Source organism: Leucoraja erinacea, chromosome 15 (genome assembly GCF_028641065.1).
Source record: "Leucoraja erinacea ecotype New England chromosome 15, Leri_hhj_1, whole genome shotgun sequence".
NCBI classification, from domain to species: domain Eukaryota; kingdom Metazoa; phylum Chordata; class Chondrichthyes; order Rajiformes; family Rajidae; genus Leucoraja; species Leucoraja erinaceus.
This window is the reverse complement of record NC_073391.1, coordinates 27,346,838-27,366,496: the sequence shown is the minus strand read 5'-3', so window position 1 is coordinate 27,366,496 and position 19,659 is coordinate 27,346,838. Positions and strand designations below refer to the sequence as shown.

General features: G+C 40.1%; 1 protein-coding gene across 2 annotated transcripts in view; it reads left to right on the top strand.

Moving 5' to 3' along the window:
* shoc2 (SHOC2 leucine rich repeat scaffold protein) overlaps positions 1 to 19,659 on the top strand; it is a 76,337-nt gene that overhangs the window by 43,205 nt on the left and 13,473 nt on the right. For both annotated transcript variants that reach the window (XM_055646957.1, XM_055646958.1), the window contains exons 4-7: positions 12,600 to 12,730; positions 13,238 to 13,426; positions 14,782 to 14,904; positions 16,656 to 16,793. In XM_055646957.1, coding sequence (XP_055502932.1) covers positions 12,600 to 12,730; positions 13,238 to 13,426; positions 14,782 to 14,904; positions 16,656 to 16,793 — 581 coding nt within the window. The remainder of the gene's footprint in view (positions 1 to 12,599; positions 12,731 to 13,237; positions 13,427 to 14,781; positions 14,905 to 16,655; positions 16,794 to 19,659) is intronic.

Sequence of the window (19,659 nt, the reverse complement as noted above, 5' to 3'; positions counted from 1 at the left end):
CTCCCTAGTGGGTGCAGGAAAGTGTTAATGTGCAGGGATTGCTGGTCGGCGTAGACCCAGTGGGCCGGAGCGTGTGCGGACGTGATGTCGAAGGACGAGAAGCCGAAGCAAAGAAATGGAAGCCAAATAACCGAACGAAAAGGAAGCCGAAAAGCCAAATAACTGAAAGCGTACGAAACAAAGGGTGGGACGATGAAAAGCAAACTCACCGAAAGGCCGCTATGCCGAAACGCCAACTCTCTGAAAGGCCGCTCTGCCGAAAAGTCAAATAACGGACATGAAGTTTAATAAATATTTATTATTAAACGGTTATTATTTTGAATAATCGATCTTAGGTAGGCATAAAGGGCCTGTCCCACTTGCGCGACCTTTCCGGCAACTGCCGGCACTCGTCATAGGTCGCTGAAACTATTCAACATGGTGAAATTTCAGCAGCGACCAGAAAGACGCTACGACTATTTGGGTGACTAGTAGACCTCTCACGGCCATACAGGCAACCCCCTGGTGACATGTCACGACCATACAGGCGACCCCTGGCAACATGCCCCCTTATGACACCCTGCGACATGTCGCCAGGGGTCGCCTGTATGGTTGTGAGAGGTCTCCTAGTCACCCAAAGAGCCTTCTTTTAGTCGCCGCTGAATTTTCAAGACAGGAGGGTATGGAATTGAGGTAGGTGTAACTGGTACGCCAGGTATCACCGTTGAGCCCTCTGGAGATGTTGTGGGTTTATCAATGAAACGTCAAAGTAAGAGGGTGCCCACCTGATGACCCCGATGACGTACCTACCCTACCTTTCACCACTCCAATTCCACTGCAAATAGCAAGAGTGCCGACTTATTAAAGGGATTGAAACATGAAGTCCTATTAGCTCTACTGACCTTCTGGAGGAAAAGCCAGTGACTGCTGTGAAAGTGCAGCTGGCGACAAGGGAAAGACCGTGTGACAGCTTGGAGAGACAGCTGACCGGAGCAAATAGACCCCAACTGGGCTGTTATGGGCTAGCTACCCTTAACAGCTGGCTCCGTCACCTTGTTAGGGCACAAGAGATCCCCTCACTTGGCTACAAAAAGTTCAAAGAGAAGAATACCCCCAGAGTCTGCGAGATGACTCATCGACTGACCACCCGGTAACAAACCTTGGAATGTACACGACATTGAATCAGGTAAGTGGCAAAACTCTTGAAAAACGAGCAGCTGGACATGTTCTTCAGACCTGCAGGTGTGGCTGGACTAAAGTAACATCAACTTGTGGTCTCAAAATTCATTAGGGACGGAAGAAATGCATGAAAATCCCCAACCAAGGGCCCTGCATTGACCAAGAGGAAGGTCAAATCAGTCGGATGAAACTCAGCGGCAGGAAGAAATCCACAGTCCGCAGAGCATCAGCACCCTACGGGATGTGGCAGAAGTTTCAGGCAACAGTCCAAGACGCAACCAGGCACATTGTAAAGTGGAGAACATGCAAGGACGTAAGCCGTTGGTGAAATGGCCAAAGTCTAACAGCAAGGAGTGGGAAATCATCAATGCAGATGTGAGTTTAATCTTAAGTGGAATCGAGGGATCAGCAGAAAAGAAGTTGGCATAGATGGGTGATCTACCAAAGGTCGCGTAAGTTGGACAGGCACTTAATTCTCCCGTGCCTTGCATCCGCCATACCCGTAACTATGTTCAACTCGTGTGCCGTGGGCGCTGCTTTAAGCTTTCACTTACAACAGGCAATAAAGGCAGCTGTAATCCTGACTGCGTGCAAAGTGCTGCGCATTCCCACAGGAGAGGAGACCAATCTGTGCATGCGTGTTTTTAAAAGATTTTTTTTTAAGTCATCTGACTGCCAACACGACCGATCTGCGCATGCGCGGTTTTACGATTTTCTGTGCATGCGTGTTTTAAAAAAAAAAAAACTTTTTTAAAGGTGGACTGATTGCCCAGTGCCTATACCTGAGTAATTACTCATGGCATGTGCCTGCTCGCACCCAATGGTGGCAGTGAGAAAAGGTCATTGCTTGTGTATAAATCGGGTATATTTTGATTGCCATTCTAAATGGGTATGTGTGGAAATGCTATATATATTATAGATAGGTAGATAGATAGACATATAAATATATAACATACAGTGTGAAGCAAGATAAAAAAAAGTATATGTTAGACAGATAAAAATTAGACACTTCTAATTGAAGGGCGTGCCTTAACATATCTAATCATTGAATTAATATATCTCGTGCCAAAATAAGCAATCTAAGTAGTGAATTAATTTATACAAAGCTATATCTACTTTGCCTTGCATTTCTAAATCAGCAGCTTTGCTGCATAATATCAGCCAGTTCCAATAGGGCGGAGGGACTTTGTAAAAGTGTTTCTAACATTTTTTGCAGATGACAGAGTAGGCATGTTTTCACATAACCGCCTAGGCTTGTATAACATATCCACCTGCATTACAAGGTTTCAAGGTCAGTTTATTGTCACATGTACCAATTAAGGTACAGTGAAATTTGAGTTACCATACAGTCATACTAACTGAAAAGCAACGAGAAACACAGCCATATAAAAGTTCACATAAACATCCATCACAGTGGATTTCACATTCCTCTGTGATGGAAGGCAATAAAGTTCAAAATTCTTCCTCTTGTTCTCCCGCTGTCGGGGCAGTCAAACCATCCGCAATCGGGACCAAAGCCCCCGCAGCCGACGATCGAAACTCCCGCGTCGGGGTGGTTGATACTCCGCATCATGGAGCTCCAGAGTCGGCCACTTCTTACCCGAGACCACGGGCTTCACGATGTTAGTCCACAGGACCTGCGGTTGGAACTTCGATCCCCGGCAAAGGGATTGCAAGCTCCGCAAGTCCTGCAGACTCCTGCGGCTTGGAGCGCCCGGAAAGGCTGCGTCACTCCATGATGTTAGGCCGCAGTGGGGACGGAGATATGCTACGGAAAAAAAATCGCATCTCCATCGAGGTAAGAGGTTTAAAAAAAGGTTTCCCCCCAATCCCCACCCCCCCACACATAGAAACAAACTAAAGAACACTAAAACATACTTTTTAACACATACTAAAAAATACCAGAAAGAAGAAAGGACAGACAGACTGTTGGCAAGGCAACCAGCATATTTACTAGCATATTTATCCTAGAATTACTTGCCACATTATGATAGGACTTTTTTGCCCTTGCTCTCATTGTATTGTAGCTTTTCTCAACTGCAGTGTTATGTAGGAATATACTGACAATATTGCAGTTTGTTGTTCAATTATTGGCATTGAAAGAGATTAACAATAATTGCCTGAATTTTGAATGCCACCAAAATTTAAGCTTTCTGTACACAACTTAAATTGATTTAATTTAATAAAAACATTTTTTTACAAATTACCCCGAAGTTATTATTTCAAGATGAATTGTGGGCAGTTTTCATCAAATGACAAACACAAAGTCATTTTGATTTCCATTCTTCTAAAATTCTATAATATGGTATTCAATATTTGAAACTACTTAGATTTTACATAGATTTAGTTTGGAAATTATTCCACACTCTAGGATTTAAACATCTACGCTTGTAGGCTATAGTTTGCTTTTAAATTGATATGAATAGGTTGTTGAAATGAGAGCCAACTGACGTTCAAAAGAGGATTACTATTGCTATCAATTTGCTGATTATATAAAAGTTAGTGGTTTTGCAGATAGTGAAGATGGTTGTGAACGATTGTAGCAGGATCTGGATCGATTGGCCAGGTGGGCGGAGGAATGGTTGATGGAATTTAATACAGAAAAGTGTGAGGTGTTGCATTTTGGTCGAACAAGGGCAGGACCTACACAGTAAATTATAGACCTCTGGGTAGTTTTGTAGAGCAGAGGGATCTAGGAGTACGAGTGCATGATTCCTTGAAGATTGAGTCGCAGGTAGATAAGGTGGTCAAAAAGGCTTTCAGCATTTTGGGCTTCATCAGCCAGAGTATTGTGTATAGAAGTTGGGAAGTCATGTTGCAGTTGTATAAGATGTTGGTGAGACCAAATTTAGAATATTGTGTTCAGTTCTGGGCACCATGTTATAGGAAAGATATTATCAAGCTTGAAAGGGTTCAGAAAAGATTTACGAGGATGTTGCCAGGAGTAGAGGGTGTGAGCTATATGGAGAGGTTGAGTAAGCTAGGTCTATTCCATTGAGCGCAGGAGGATGAGGGGCGATCTTATGGAGGTGTACAAAATCATGAGAATAGATCGGGTAGATGCACACTTTTGCCGAGAGTAGGGGAATCGAGGACCAGAGGACATAGGTTCAAGGTGAAGGGAAAAAGATTTAGTAGGAATCCTAAAGGTAACTTTTTCACACAAGGGGTAGTGGGTGTATGGAACAAGCTGCCAGAGGAGGTAATTAAGGCTGGGACTATCCCAACGTTTGTAAACAATTAGACAGGTACATGGATAGGACCGGTTTGGAGGCATATGGACCAAGCGCAGGCAAGTGGGACTAGTGTAGCTGGGACATTGTTGGCCGGTGTGGGCGAGTTGCGCCGAAGGGCCTGTTTCCACATTTTCACTTTATGACGCTACAATTTATCGACTTAAGCTTTGGATTCATTTAACAGGCCTTGATTATCACTCCTTTTATTAGGTGCTTTTGAGTGCAACCGGCTGCCAGTATTGAGATCACCTGCGTACTTGACATTATTCAATCTGTCAGCTAGTTTGTGTTGTCTCTGAAATCTCAATTTGAGGGCAAACTATACAAACGGTTAATTGAAATTATCTAAAATTGGCTTGGGTACGAGGCGAGGGGAATTGAAATGTAAACGTTTATTTTCAGATGTTCAGTTTTTTGGAATAGATTACCGGTTAAAAGTAAAATATCCTCTGATTTTGATTTATATTTATAATAAACATTGGATTACTGAGTTAGTATATTGCATTTCACCTTGAAACCATCTTTGAACAGAATGGTTGGTGGTATAAGTTCAAGAGCCCTACATGAAATGCAATTTATTTGTTTCTAGTGAGTGCTGTAGAGAGGAATGGTTAATGTGTAAATCTAACTTTACATTGCTACTAATCTGATGAAAGCTCGTGGTCTGGAAATTTTAAGTACTTCTCTTTCTACTTGTGCTGCCTAACTTTGTTGGGTACTTCCACCATTTCTATTTTTATTTCAAATTTACGATTTTGTTTTCAAATTGATACTGAATGGGAATTAAATTACATAGCACAGAAGCAGTTGTTTTCGGCTCTTCACGTTTGCTCCATCATTCGTTATGGTTAAAACCAATCATACAAATTTAATATCCTGTTCCTTGGTCGCTGTAACCTCTAAGAACCATTACTAACTCATTAAATATTAAACATCAATTTGTTTTTTTAATGGTAGAGAATTCCAGAAGTATACCACTCGTAAGTTTTTTTTTGTCATCGCTGTGTTTAAAAATGCAGCTTTGTAGGACTTTGGTTAGGCTACATGTGGAGTATTGTGTGTAATTCTGGTTGTCTCAATACAGGAAGGATGTGGAGGCTTTGAAACGGGTGCTGAGGTGGTTTACCAGAATTATGCTTGGACTGGGGGTATGAGCAACAAGGAGAGTTTGGCCAGATTTTGATTGTTTTATCTGGAGGTTGAAGAGAGACCTGATAGAAGTGTATAAAAATTACGCACTGATGGGGTAGGCAGTCAGAACCTTTTTCTCAGGTTGGAAATATCAAATGCTAGAGGGCATAGCTTTTAAGGCAAGAGGGACAAAGTTTAAAGGAGATATGTGGGGCAAGTTTACCTTTACACCGGGTAATGAGTGGCTCGAACGTGCTGCCTGGTGTGGAGGTTACAGCAGATGTGATAGTAGCATTTAAGAGACTTAGTGCAGGGAATAGAGGGATATGGATTGCGCACAGACAAATAGGTTGGTCTTGGCATCACAGACATTGTGGGCTGAAGAGGCTATTGCTGTTCTGTTCTATGTTTGAAATGTCTTTTTGCTGTAAACCATGGTCCAGGAATCCATTGTCGTTGTGAGCCTCCTTCCTAAAATTATTCCAGTCCTGTTATAACTTAGTAGATTTACGACCCCTCGTGTTCCTCTAAACTAGAGAACTGGTGGGAATTGGCAAATTTGTGGTTTTCCTGTTTTTTAGGACTGCGTCCCTCCACTTGATTGGGCATAATTTTTTGCTTGAAATACCTGTACACGAACAGCTTGGTTGGCAGGGTGGTGTTCAAGGCCTTGGCTTTCCACTGACCTCAGCTTTGATATCAAGCCGAGTGATTCAAATTAAATGATTTTTTATTTTTTTTATTTTTTTCATTCTGCGATTGTGGAGACCAAGGGCATTTCCAACTGTAGATAGTCATAAATGCTCACAGCGGTGCAGGAGTAGAGTTCCTGCTTAAGGCCGCAGAGACCCAGGTTTGATCCTGACTTCGGGTGCTGTCTGTACAGATTTTGTATGTTCTCCCTGTGACCACGTGGGTTTTCTCTGGGTGCTCCAGTTTCCTCACACACTCAAAAGACATGCCGGTTTCTAGGTTAATTAGCCTCTGTAAATTATCCCTAGTGTATAGGATAGAACTAGTGTAATCAGGTCATCATTGGTTGGTGTGGATCCGATGGGCGGAAGGGTATGTTTCCACGCTATATCTCTGAACTAAACTAAAACGCCTCAACATTGTCTTTTGCACATGCAAGCAAGTCTTTGCCACCATGGAGGCTGAAGATGATGACTCCTGATGATTGTTTAATTCTGCACTTTCATTGATTTCATGCCTGGATTTTAATCCAATCGGATTACTGCAGGATAGGCTCACTGTCTTCAGAGTAATTTTAAATTTGGGATATGCTAGCCTCTGTCAGTGCTTCTTAAACTATTTCAGTGTCATTCACCCTTGCGTCTTTCTCACAAAATTTCATTCACCCTCGACTAAATTTTCTTATGTTTTTTTGGTAATTTTCGTCTTATTCTCACTTGTGTATAATTTTATATATAATTTATTCTGTCACATGCGCAAAGAACATGAGTTAACTCATTTCTTAAGTGTTTATTTTATTCAACGTTTTCAACATCCTAAAAATATGTAAAAAACCATGGGTAGAGAGAAAAAAACATTAAATTTCCAGCTCCGCTGCCATTAAAACCAATAAGAGCCTACTAACCACTTTAATGGCAATACCCTTTTGAAGTATAGAAAAAAATATATAAATATCTGAATAAATTAAGTCATTCACCCTTCATTCACCGCTCTAGTTTCATTCACCCCAAAACAATTTCATTTGCCCTTGGGTTAACCATTCACCAGTTTAAGAAGCACTGGCCTATGTGACCAAGCAAGAATGGGGGATTAAGATTTCGCTGTTTTATGGACGTTCAGATTTCAATCTATTGTGATTATCAAATTCAATATGTTGGTAGTATGATAAAGATGGTATGAAGATGCACCCAAGGCCCCAAGGATTATGCCGTGGACGCTGTGGCCATTACTGTCAATGAAATAAATTAATAGAGTCATGGTCTACTAAATTCTTCCCAAATATTCTTTCACTGTGTTTTGCAAACTAGATCATACATAAATGACCTGTTGGGATTTTCTGTTCTTGGACTCCATACTGAACTGTTTTTCACCAACACTGATGAGATGTGGCTTTCTTTGAACATTTGAAATGGTTTCACAGAAAGAAGGCATTATTAGTAAACACATTGTTTTCTCGAGTGGTTCCTGTATCCTTTGTGCCTGCTGGTGTTTGATGAAGTGCCTGGTGTACAATAAGCATTTTTACCACATGGTGCTGGTGATCCTATTGTGCAGTGTTTCCCTCGCATCTCTGATTCGATAGAATGTGCAACACCATTTGATCATCCAAATCCAAAACCTAAGTATTTGTGTACAAAATGGCAAGACATTTGTTTCCTGTATAATAACTCGGGTAACTGACTTTCAATGACATACAAGTTGATTCAACAGTAGGAGGATCAGAGCCTTAAGTTACTACCTTACCTGAAAGATTGCACTTGCAAAGTGGAACTCCCTAATTTCTGCCTGGTATGTCAGTCTATAATTGACTTTGACTGGTGGAATTTAATCAATAGCTTGGTTAAATTAATGAATTAGTAGCTGGAGATTGGGCCTCAAGGGCAGCACAGTGGTGCAGCAGTAGAGTTGCTGCATTTCAGCGCCAGAGACCCGGGTTTGATCCTGACTACGGGGGCGGGCGGGGGGGGCAATTAAGCAAGCAGTCTACCTCTATTTGCAATTGTGAAACTTCTAGATTTGCAAACTCTACTGATTTGCGTATTCTTCAGGGAAGGTCTGTTAACTACTCAAAACACAGCAATGTGGTTGACTCTTAACTGACACCTTGGTTCAGAGGTAGATAGAAATGTGGGTTAAATGCTTGCATTGAAGTGTCATGCTACATAAATGAATGTGTCAGAAATGCTTGACAAAAGGATGCTGGAATCTTGAGCAAAGCACAAATGCTGAAGTAATTCCGTCTGAAGAAGGGTTTCGGCCCGAAACGTTGCCTATTTCCTTCGCTCCATAGATGCTGCTGCACCCGCTGAGTTTCTCCAGCTTTTTTGTGTAACCTTAAATGCTGAAGTAACTCAATGGGTTAGGCGTCATCTGTGGAAGGAGGGGGGGGGGGAGAGAGGAGAATGTTTCTACAACAATTTAAAACATTGTGTAAACAGGAAATGGTCAAATGTACTCTTTCACAGATATCTAAAATCTAATTTTGGTTGATATATCCGCAACTAAGCACCTCTATCACTGCTCTAGGTTGTAAGTACATATAAAAATAGTGCAGTTGTAAAAAATCTGGAAAATAGAACGAAGTATGTACAATAGTAAAACTCCATTTACACTCTTGCATGGATAGTTTGATATAACAGAACTACCAGTTGCTCTACCAATAGTCATTGCTATAATAAATAGCATTTTAATGAATGCCCAACATATTCTGTTTTAAAACCACTTAACATTTTTATTATCGGGTTCATTTTCAGCTCTGCCAAATAACAAACTTTAAATGGGCAGTGATCATAATAGTTGGCTTTAGAGTTAGCCTGTAATCGGTAGGGGACAAAACTTCTGATCCTATTTCTTATCTATCTGGTAATCTGCCAAAGCATTAGTGTTTGGAACTTGAATGTTGACAAAAAATTGAAGGTCATACCATTTTCATTTTTAATTTAAAAGATCTTCAGTGCTGTGGGCCTTTACTATTTAAAGTTTAATTTATTCCTGTCTCAAGTAATATATTCATTATGGCTTAACTTTCTTCCTTGAATATATGTATTTTTAAATGGATATGAATAGTTTATTGATGTGTGTTTAATATTGACTGGATTGGCAGTGGCCAATTAAATATTTGGACCCATCGTAATCATATTATCCTTGTGCCTTCATTTTGTGTCATTTGAGCTTGAGTCATTATCAAAGAGAGTGGTGCATTCAAGTACATCAAAATAATCAAATATTGCTGCCATTGTTGCAAAATCTAGCTCAGCAATTATGCAGATGCCAATAGAACATTTTTTGGTTTATATCAGAATCCATCTGTGAGGTTTAGTTTCTGGTGCTGTTTTTAACTGTTGGTTAGATTTGGTCTTGTAGAAACAGAACATGTTTGCATTGCCTGGGTTAGTCATCCACGCCTTAAGCTCTTTAGGTTAAGCTTAAACCATTTAAAATTATTTAATTACCGTGCATTTGTGAATAAGCGAGTTGGGTTTTCTGACTGCGCATGCTCAAGTCATAGGTCACTAGCTATAAAACAGTCTTGGCAACGGTGGTGCTGCATTGTGTGCAGGCTTGCGTTTCGTCCGTAGTCGGGGTCGGCTCTCCGTCGCTGTTGAGTTGCTGTTGGGCCGTTCCCGTCCCCCTCCCTGGTGTCCCGTCCCTGTCCGGCCCCGGACTTGCAGCCGCTGGCTCCAGCTCGGCTCTGCATATCCTGCCTGGTTGGCCTCGGCAGCCCTCCACAGCCCTCCACCCCCCCCCCCTCCCCTCAGTCCAACACTGGGATCCTGCTGAAGATGGGCAACTTGGAGCCGCTGCTGCTGCAGGGGTCGTCCTGGTCGGAGAGAGAGTCTGCGGACGGGCTCCTGCCGGCCAAGGAAGGCCGGGCGCCCGCTGGAGCTGTGGGTACTGTTGGTGATGGTGGTGCTGACGGCAGCAGCAACCTCCTCCCCCTCTCTTGCCCAGCCCCAAGCCAAGAGTCCGGGCCAGCTCCAACTCCAAGGAGGTTGAGCCCAGGCTGGCGCTCTGGCGCAGCAGAGGCCGGAGCCCTCGCTCCTCCTCGGGGTTCTGGATGAAGTGGCAGCGGGTACTGTAGGGGCAGAAGCCGGTGGTGTGCAAGGTACGGCTTGTACTTGGGGTAGCGGCTGAGGCCGTGGGTGAACTGGCACTTTTTGCCGTAGCGGCCAATTGGGGAACGGCTTTCTCTGGAGCTGGAGCAGGGTTGGGCTGGAGTTGGCGCTGGCTGAGGATCTGTGGGTCTGGGGCTGCTGGCAGGTGTCCCATTGGTCCGGACGTCTCGAGTGGGTGGGGGGGGGGTGTTGACCAGTGAGCGCTTGCAGGTCTAGCCCGGTCTCCCACTGAAAAAAGACAAAAAATCGGACCAAAGGTATGCTCACTTTATCTGTAGCGCTGAGATCTATTTACCATTATAACTGACGACCTTTGACAAATCCCATGATTCCTTGCGTTTTTCGGAATACCGAACTCGCTTATAGGGAATTGTGTTGGGACTCGGTGCATGACTGTACTGGTTGGAATGTGAAATTGCATATAGTGTGTTTTTTGGGATACACAATCATAGGAAGTGGCGGCAGCTTTGAAAATGTGGGGAATTTTGGAGTGTGGAAAGTGCTGGTCTTTCACAGTCTTTCAACCACCTTGGTCAGTGAATTGTGTAGGAATCATCTGTAGATGCTGCTTTACATCAAAGATTGACACTATGCTGGAGTAACTCAGCAGATCAGGCAGGATCTCTGGAGAAAAGGCATAGGTAACATTTTGGGTCTGAACCTTTCATACTGAAAGATAGAGGTGGGCGGAAACGGGTGGTGAGAAAAGGCCAGAACTAAATAGGGCCGTCCACAGTTGTCCTCAGGATGGAGAAAAGGTATGGGTGACGTTTCGGATCAGAACCCAAAAGGAGAATCCTTTTCTCCAGAGATGTTGTCTGACCCGCTGAGTTACTCCAGCATTTTAGTCAGTGAATTGTTGGGTTTGTTGAAGAATCATGTAATAAATTAGATGTTTGTAACGTTGAAGTTAGAAAACGAAGTTTTTGAAATTGGTTTGCATATATACTTGGTTTTGGCACTGAGTATTCTTGTTGAGTGACTCGTGAGAAATTGCTGCATATTAAGCAATATAGATGAATAAGATTGTAAATCTTTAAAACATAGATCGTTTCATGTCTAAGGATGAGTGAACTGTTGAGCTTGTAAGGAGAAATCTTGGAGAGTTATTTTAAAGCACAGATTCTGCAAGACAAATGTTAGATCGATATTGGCAGACACTGGTATCTTGCAGAGTACTCCAGATGTATTCCCGGGAATTAAAGTGCTGATTGGAACAGTGGTTAAGGGGTCATTATTGAATTATATAGAGAGTGATTACTGATAATACTGCTGTGCTGGAAACCTAGCAAGAATTCCTGCCCTGTCAGCAGCTGTGCCATGAACCTGATGCAGATCCCCGTCCTTTCACCCGATAGTTTCTCAACAATGAATTGCTCAGTGTGGAATACTGACGCAAAGACTGCTGTTACCCCCTCTTCGTTAGGTTCTGCATCCCTTCCCCAGACTAGAGATTTTACCGTGGTAACAAGCTCAATGGCCAAAAGCCATCATAGAGATGTCTCCAGGCTGGAGAGAGCAGCATCCAACATTTCCAGCAGGAGGCAATGAGAGAGAACAAAGTAACCATGTGGTCTGTTATCTCACAGAGCAGATGCTGAGGGTCCCCAGAAATGCCTCAACTCTTAGTGATTGGTTGCTGGAGTATAGCGCAAAGTCCTATTATCTTGCTAAACAGTTGCTTTAAACTATACGACCCTCGCAGACTGTCTTCCGCTTCAGAGCCAGAAACACTTTATTTTTACTGCATGAGAGAAAGTGGGTAAGGCAGTGATTTGTCCCAGGGACAGGTACAGGAGTGTGCAACAAAGAGGAAGACAGGGATTCATGTTAGCTACTAGATGCAGCAGCAAGAGCAGGAATCCATGCCACATTCCAGCCATGATAAAAGGGAAAGCTGGGATTAATGCCCTGTAGCAGGTGCAGCCATGGGGAGGGTGTGGATTTGTGGCAAGTTCCCAGTATAGCATTATGCTGTATAAATGAATGTCATTTATAGGTTTACCCGTGAGTGTCAGCCTCCAGGACCAATAACGAATGAGTGTTCTACCAGATTGTGGATACTATTTTGTGAAAGTACTAAATAAATACAAGTGCTACAGTGAATAACTTCTGAATTGATGTGATTACAAGGAGCATAGTTCAAACTGGTATAGTAATATTGTAATTTGAATTCAGTACGTAAATTTTAAACATTTTAAAGACGCTAAATATTGTAAACTGTTGTTTCCCCTCAGTAATGTTCATTATTCAATATTCTCTGCAGGTAATCTGTCTAGTTTGAGTCGTTTGGGACTGAGGTACAACAGACTGTCAGCTGTACCCAGATCTTTGGCAAGGTGTAGTGAACTGGATGAGCTTAACTTGGAGAACAATAATATTTCAACATTACCTGAGGTAAGTTGTCTTGCTAAGAGTTGCTGCCTTTTGTCTAAAATTTAAGTGCAGTTGGCTGATAAACCTTATAAAAATTGGGCACTTAAATAGGTCCAGATGGGTTTTTTTCTTAAATAGAAGCTGGCTCTGCAAATGGTTACGGTCGCCTTGAGGCTGATACTTCTGTAGCAAATAAAAAAATAAAATGTTTTTGCGGTTCTGATCTTGTTAATTTTGTTTTATACTACAGAGATTCTCAGTATCCTTAAACCAGTTAGCTGCATGTGCTCCTGACACACTATCTGACATTAAATATTTGTATCATTAATTTATTTGATCTTTTGCGTTAATTGGTCTGTTGGCTTCAATTCCATGAACTTCACTTAAGAAATCTATAATTGCAAAGTGTTATTAAAATGATTTTTTTCTTGACTATAATGAATGATTAATTGTCATTAATATTTAATATCCTATATGTATATATTAATTTTAGAAATGGAGGATTTAAATGTTCCCACTCTCACACAGGGTCTTCTTTCAAGCCTTGCAAACTTGACCAGTTTAACATTAGCAAGGAATTGCTTCCAGTCATATCCGGTTGGTGGACCGTTACAGTTTTCAACTATCTATTCTCTCAACATGGAACATAATCGCATCAACAAAATACCTTTTGGGATCTTCTCTAGAGCTAAAGTGTTGAGTAAGCTGAATATGAAGGTAGGTGGTAACGTTTTTAGTTACAGGATGAAGCTCAAACAATTTCTACGACTGGATTCTGTCAGAGTTCAGTACATTTGCTCTGAGAAATGTTGCCTGGCATTTTGATTTTAAAAACTTACAGTTGCTGCCATATTCATGTTGAGGCTTCCTTATGCAGAATTAAATCATGAGGGGAATAGAGCGGGTAGACGCACAGAGTCTTCAGAGCAGGGGAATCGAGAACCTGAGAGGTATTTTTTTCCACACAAAGGATGGTGGGTATATGGAATGAGCTGGTGGTTGAGGCGGGGACAATTGCAATGTTTTAGAAACAATTATCCAGGTACATTGATAGGACATGTTTAGAGGGATATGGGACAAACACAGGCAGGTGGGAGAGGTGCAGATGGGACATGTTGGTCAGTGTGGGAAAGTTGTGCCAACGGGCCTGTTTCCACACTCTATAATTATTGCAGTTCATAATAGATCACCTTTTATTTAGGAGTTTCATATTATGGAAATAGTTTCTTAAATAGGTTTTAAAAATTTACAGACTTATTGTAGAACTTTTAAAAATTAGGTGACGTGTACAATGTATTCTATGGTTGTTGAAAATTGGCTGGTGGCTAGCCTTGTGCTAGTTCTTTGACAACAATTTATAGTTCAGCATCATTTTAGGCCTTCTCACTAATGTAAGAAATTCTTAATGCTCTGACTTTTAAATTTGCCTGAAGCAAGATTTCCTTTTCCCATCATTATACCCTGTTAATTAATCACCTTGCACACTACTTTTAGGGATCTTGATGATGTGTTTTATGCACATAAATTAAGGTAATTGATTTATCATCAATGATGTGGTTTCTACTAATTGATGCTGATAGGTGATATTCAACTACATATCATTTTGTCAGCAGGTAAGAGTTTTCAATGTAATTATGGAAATACCTACTTTAGGTGTTAAAGCAAGTTTCTGTGTCCTTCCATTGTTCCATTTATGCATTTTGCAATTGGTCAATCTCACTTAAATAATTGGCAGGAAACTTGTTCAGGACATAGTCATGTCTCGAATCGTGTTGAAATATTGCCATTGGAGGCAGATACGTTTTTAGTAATAATTTTTAAAATAATTCTGCAGTATTTTTCAATTCTGGGATGCAAATGAAAATTTATTTAATAGTGATTTATTGAATAGTGGAGTGATCACTTTTCTACTGTCCTAATTTAATTACTAATTGGCACATATAATCACAGTTGTAGGCAATGGGAAAATGCTCAATTTTTAACCAGTAATTACAGAAAGGAAGAAATGGGATTTCAGATCTAAAACAACCAAGCGATAATTGAAGAACTAACTCATTTTCTATACGCTATAGGACAATCAGCTAACTTCACTTCCATTGGATTTTGGAACATGGATAAGTATGGTGGAGCTGAACCTTGCCACTAACCAACTCACAAAAATTCCAGAAGATGTTTTAGGCCTGGTTTCACTGGAGGTAAGAAACCTGACCATACAACCCTGTTAGTTTTCTGGTTTTGATTGCAAAAGCTCACATGCCCATTTGTTCATTCTGCACACCTACAGAGGCATACAAATTAATTGATGGGGTTTATTGCAGGAGAACAGTAAATAATGAGTGTTTTATTTCTCATGATTATTGCTTTCGAAGTGTAGTTCTCAGTTCATTAGCTACACAAAGAAAGGATTTTGTTTGGAACTGAGATACCAACTGGGTTTTACGCTAAATTTATACATTCATGGAGACGAACGTTGTGGTTTGCTGGTATGTAAGGAAATCTAAACAAATTATTTTTTAAATTATTCTTAAATCTTTCAAACCTGCCTTGCGGCTTATACGCTGGGAAATTTGTAAGTTTAAACTTTTTTTCCTGTAAGGAGTGACTTGGTGTATACAATAAATAGTTTTAAATAGTTATCCAGGATTTCAGGCAATTCACTTGCTCAAGAAAAATAGAATTTGAGGAGTTTGGTTGTGAAATGAAAACGAAAAACACCTAAGCATGTCATATACGTAATATACATAGACAAAAGGTGCAGGCGTAGGCCATTCGACCCTTCAAGCCAGCACAGCTATTCAATGTGATCATACTGATCATCCACAATCAGTACTCCGTTCCTGTTTTCTCCCCATATCCCTTGATTCTGCTAGCCCTAAGAGCTCTATCTAACTCTCTTTTGAATTCATCCAGTGAATCGGCCTCCACTGCCTTCTGAGGCAGAGAATTCCATAAATGCACATCTCTCTGTGTGAAAATGTTTTTCCTCATCTCAGTTCTAAATGACCTACCCCTTATTCTTAAAACTGTGGTCCCTTAATAATTTTGTATGTTTCCATAAGATCCCCTCTCATCCTAAATTCCAGCGTATACAAGCCCAGTTGCTCCATTCTTTCATCAAATTTAGTAAACGTCGAGCCTCTATTTCAATTTTATAAAGGTTAACATGTGGGATTTTGTTTTGTTGTATCTATCTGTTTCCTGGAAGTAAAATATAGCATTTTTTTTTAATCCTTTGCCAATGAGAAAGTAGGAATAGTTAACAAATTTGGCCTAGGGTGAGAGTTTGACACTGAACCAACTTGAAGAGAAGTGAACTAAACTGTGAAGTCCACAGCCTGTTTTGTTTGGTTTCTATACACACAAGCAAACCATATCTTTCCCGACATGAATGTATGAATTTACTGCTCAATCCTTAGGTCACATCCAAAATCCTTAATGTGATGAAAAATCAAACATTGCTAAATGTGACAAAGACCTTGGATCCTTGTATTAAATTATCAGCGTGTAGAGATATTTAGTACAGTGAATTATTTTTGTGAATAGAATGGAACATAAAAGCATAAAAATTTGAAAGAAAGCTGACTCTTTTCCCAACTCTTATCAATCCTATTGTTCAATTTCTGGGTTCCCTAAAAGCTGTTTAAAACTCTAAATGATTCTGTCTTCACAACTAGGTTTCCAGCTCTATTGCTGTATTCTGCTATTGTCTCATCATTGCCCCTGCATTCTAATGTGGCATGCCCTTCTCATGCTATTAGTTTGTTACTTCTATCCTAATCAATCTCCTTTCCCCAGAAAGTGACTTTGTGTAGAGTTGAATCTGCCAAATTGTATTTATTCTCTGACTTGAGGTTTGCTCAAGATTTGGTGCATTTTTAATAATCAAATATGAAAGCCATTAGATATTTAGGGGAATAAATTTACCATCATACTGATTTCCATTTAGGTTCTTATTTTATCAAATAACCTCCTTCGAAAACTGCCTCATGGCATTGGACACCTACGAAAACTCAGAGAGTTGGACTTGGAAGAAAATAAACTTGAATCTCTTCCAAATGAAATTGCTTATCTTAAGGATCTGCAAGTAAGTGATTTGAATTTGATCTTTAATCCAATATAAACTAGGCTGTCTTCCATTAATATTTTGTTTGTATTGTATTCTCAAGTTATAATAAAATGCACAGGCTATCTTAAGTTTGTTTTATATCTTCGGTCCTTGGAGAATTACAGATGGGAACCAATGGTGTTTAAAAAATAAATAAATTGCATGCACATAATTGTCTAATTGACTAGCAAGCCACATTAAGTATTACTTCTGGATTTTCCAATGTTGCTTTTGCTGCAGTTGGTATTGGAATTTTCAGGTGACACACCCTCTCCCACCACCAAATGCCAATTTTTCTCCCATCCTATTTGAAGCGCATGGCAATAATATTTTTTGTCATCCCTTGCTACAATTTAGAGTGAACAATAATAGCGTTTCTGCACTATTTTGCATGGTTTAATTCATTTACATCTATCGTGCAAAGTAAATTGAGTACAGTTGATAAATGCAAAGAAAATTCAATTATCTGATGACTTTAAAAGTGTATATAATCCTTGATCAGTCTGCTGCGTTATATGTAAATTTAGAACATTTGTTTTTTTTAACTTTGCTCATTATAGAATACATGTATTAATAGAAAACAATGTATAAATGTAATCAAAAATGAAGACAGTTGATAAATGCATTAAAAAAAAATCAATGATTTAAAATAAAGTTAATAAACGTGAGTTAACTTTTAAAATGATTGATAGGTCACATAGGTAACAGCTGAATTATTTAAATGCTATACGGACACTGGTTAATGTTGTTATCTTTAATAAAAGCATAGTTAAAAAATTGCAAAAAATATCGTACAAAATCCTTAGCGATTGTTCAATTCTATTGTGTGGCTCACCTCACCTAGTGTCGGGATGAATCAGGTTGGTAAGACCTGAGAATCATGAAAATATCAATTCAAAGCTGAGTTTATAATCTAAATGCATTTACTTAAAGGGTGAGCTGTTTGAAGTTGCAATCGTTTGAAGTATATTAAGAGAATTCAGTTCAATGGTTGCTATACAGGCATGGTGGAGAACAAAATGCCACAGCCTTGATGCTGAAAACATCCTTTCTTCCTTGATTCCTTTCTACTTGAATGTTGCAAATGGCGTAAAGATATCCTTCACCAAATAAGCTGAATTTTAAATTAACAACTCTCTTTTATCCTCGTGAGGATTGTGATAAATGTTTGTAATACATTTAGAAGTTCCATCTTATCTGCACTAAATTTACAGAATTTGGGTCATTTAAGCATTGTCCCAGCACTTTAAACGTGTGATTGTCACAGGAACGTTCCTTTATGCATTAAAATTTGCCCTATTGGCCTTAAGTAAATTAAATTAAAGTGAATAATCTTTTTACAGCAGGAGTTTATTTTGGTGTCTAACTGCATAAGACATTTTTGTAGTGGAGGCCGTTTTTTATGTAGTTGGAAAACCATGTTCATATACCGGACGACATAGTCCCAAAACAGATGAAAAAAAGGACATGGTCACTAGAAAATACATCCATCCATATTTAACAAGCTGTATGTGATACACCAGCAACAAAGGGCAGAATTTTTAACAAGACCAAATGGCTATCTTTTCCCTCTGCAGTGCACCTTGAGTATTATTACTCTGAAGCACTAGACTAGATTGATTGAGAGTTTCTAAATCTGGATTTGAGCTCACAGCCTCCTTGATCAAATGCCAGTGTTACCAACAAGCCGCCAAATAAAGAAGAGGTTACAATGAAAAGCAGAAGATAAAGCTGCCATGTTATGGAATATATTTACTTTAGTTGGTGCCTACATTTGAAACTAGGTTAGCCAGCTAACTTTAAGGAAGAGAAATGATGAAAGGGGACTTTATAGAATTAGACTGCTTTTGTGGTGGTTAATACCAACACGTCGTGGTTTGGACATTCTCTTTGCGTTGTAATTTGTGAGATTCTGTGGCAATAAACAAGGATTTGTTGCAGCAATATTATGCTTTTTTCACTTGCAGTATAAAGGCAACAGAACTTTAGGGTCTGAAGCTTTAGATAATTTATTTTATGCATGTAGCATATATCATCAGAATGTTTGCATAGAAGAAGATGGTTCCCTATTCCTTGCAGTGTTCTAGTTTCTGACCTCAAACAAAACCCTGCGCTATTGCTCAAGTAATGCTGGGTTTTTTCACAACTTGTGACATATCAATTGGGTTTGGCTTTTTCCCTAAAGAATTGTGTCAAAGTGCAGTGTGGTTAAACGTACAATCATACAGAAACACAACAGTGTAGTTACTCGGCCTGCAAAACTTGTTTCAGAAGTTTGCAAATACTCCAGATTTGCAAAAGTCTCAAATTTACTGTGCAGGAGTCTCCCTTTTGAAACAAACGTTTTTATGCCAGCCCTGTAGAAGTTGGTTGGAATAATCCCATTTTCCAACTCTTAGTCCCTTTCCATATAACCATATAACAATTACAGCATGGAAACAGGCCATCTCGACCCTTCTAGTCCGTGCCGAACACGTATTCTCCCCTAGTCCCATACACCTGCGTTCAGACCATAACCCTCCATTCCTTTCCCGTCCATATAACTATCCAATTTATTTTTAAATGATAAAAACGAACCTGCCTCCACCACCTTCACTGGAAGCTCAGTCCACACAGCCCCCACTCTGAGTAAAGAAGTTCCCCCTCATGTTACCCCTAAACTTCTGTCCCTTAATTCTCAAGTCATGTCCCCTTGTTTGAATCTTCCCTACAGTCAGTGGGAAAAGCTTATCCACGTCAACTCTGTCTATCCCTCTCATCATTTTAAAGACCTCTACAAGTCCCCCCCCCCTTAACCTTCTGCGCTCCAAAGAATAAAGCCCTAACTTGTTCAACCTTTCTCTGT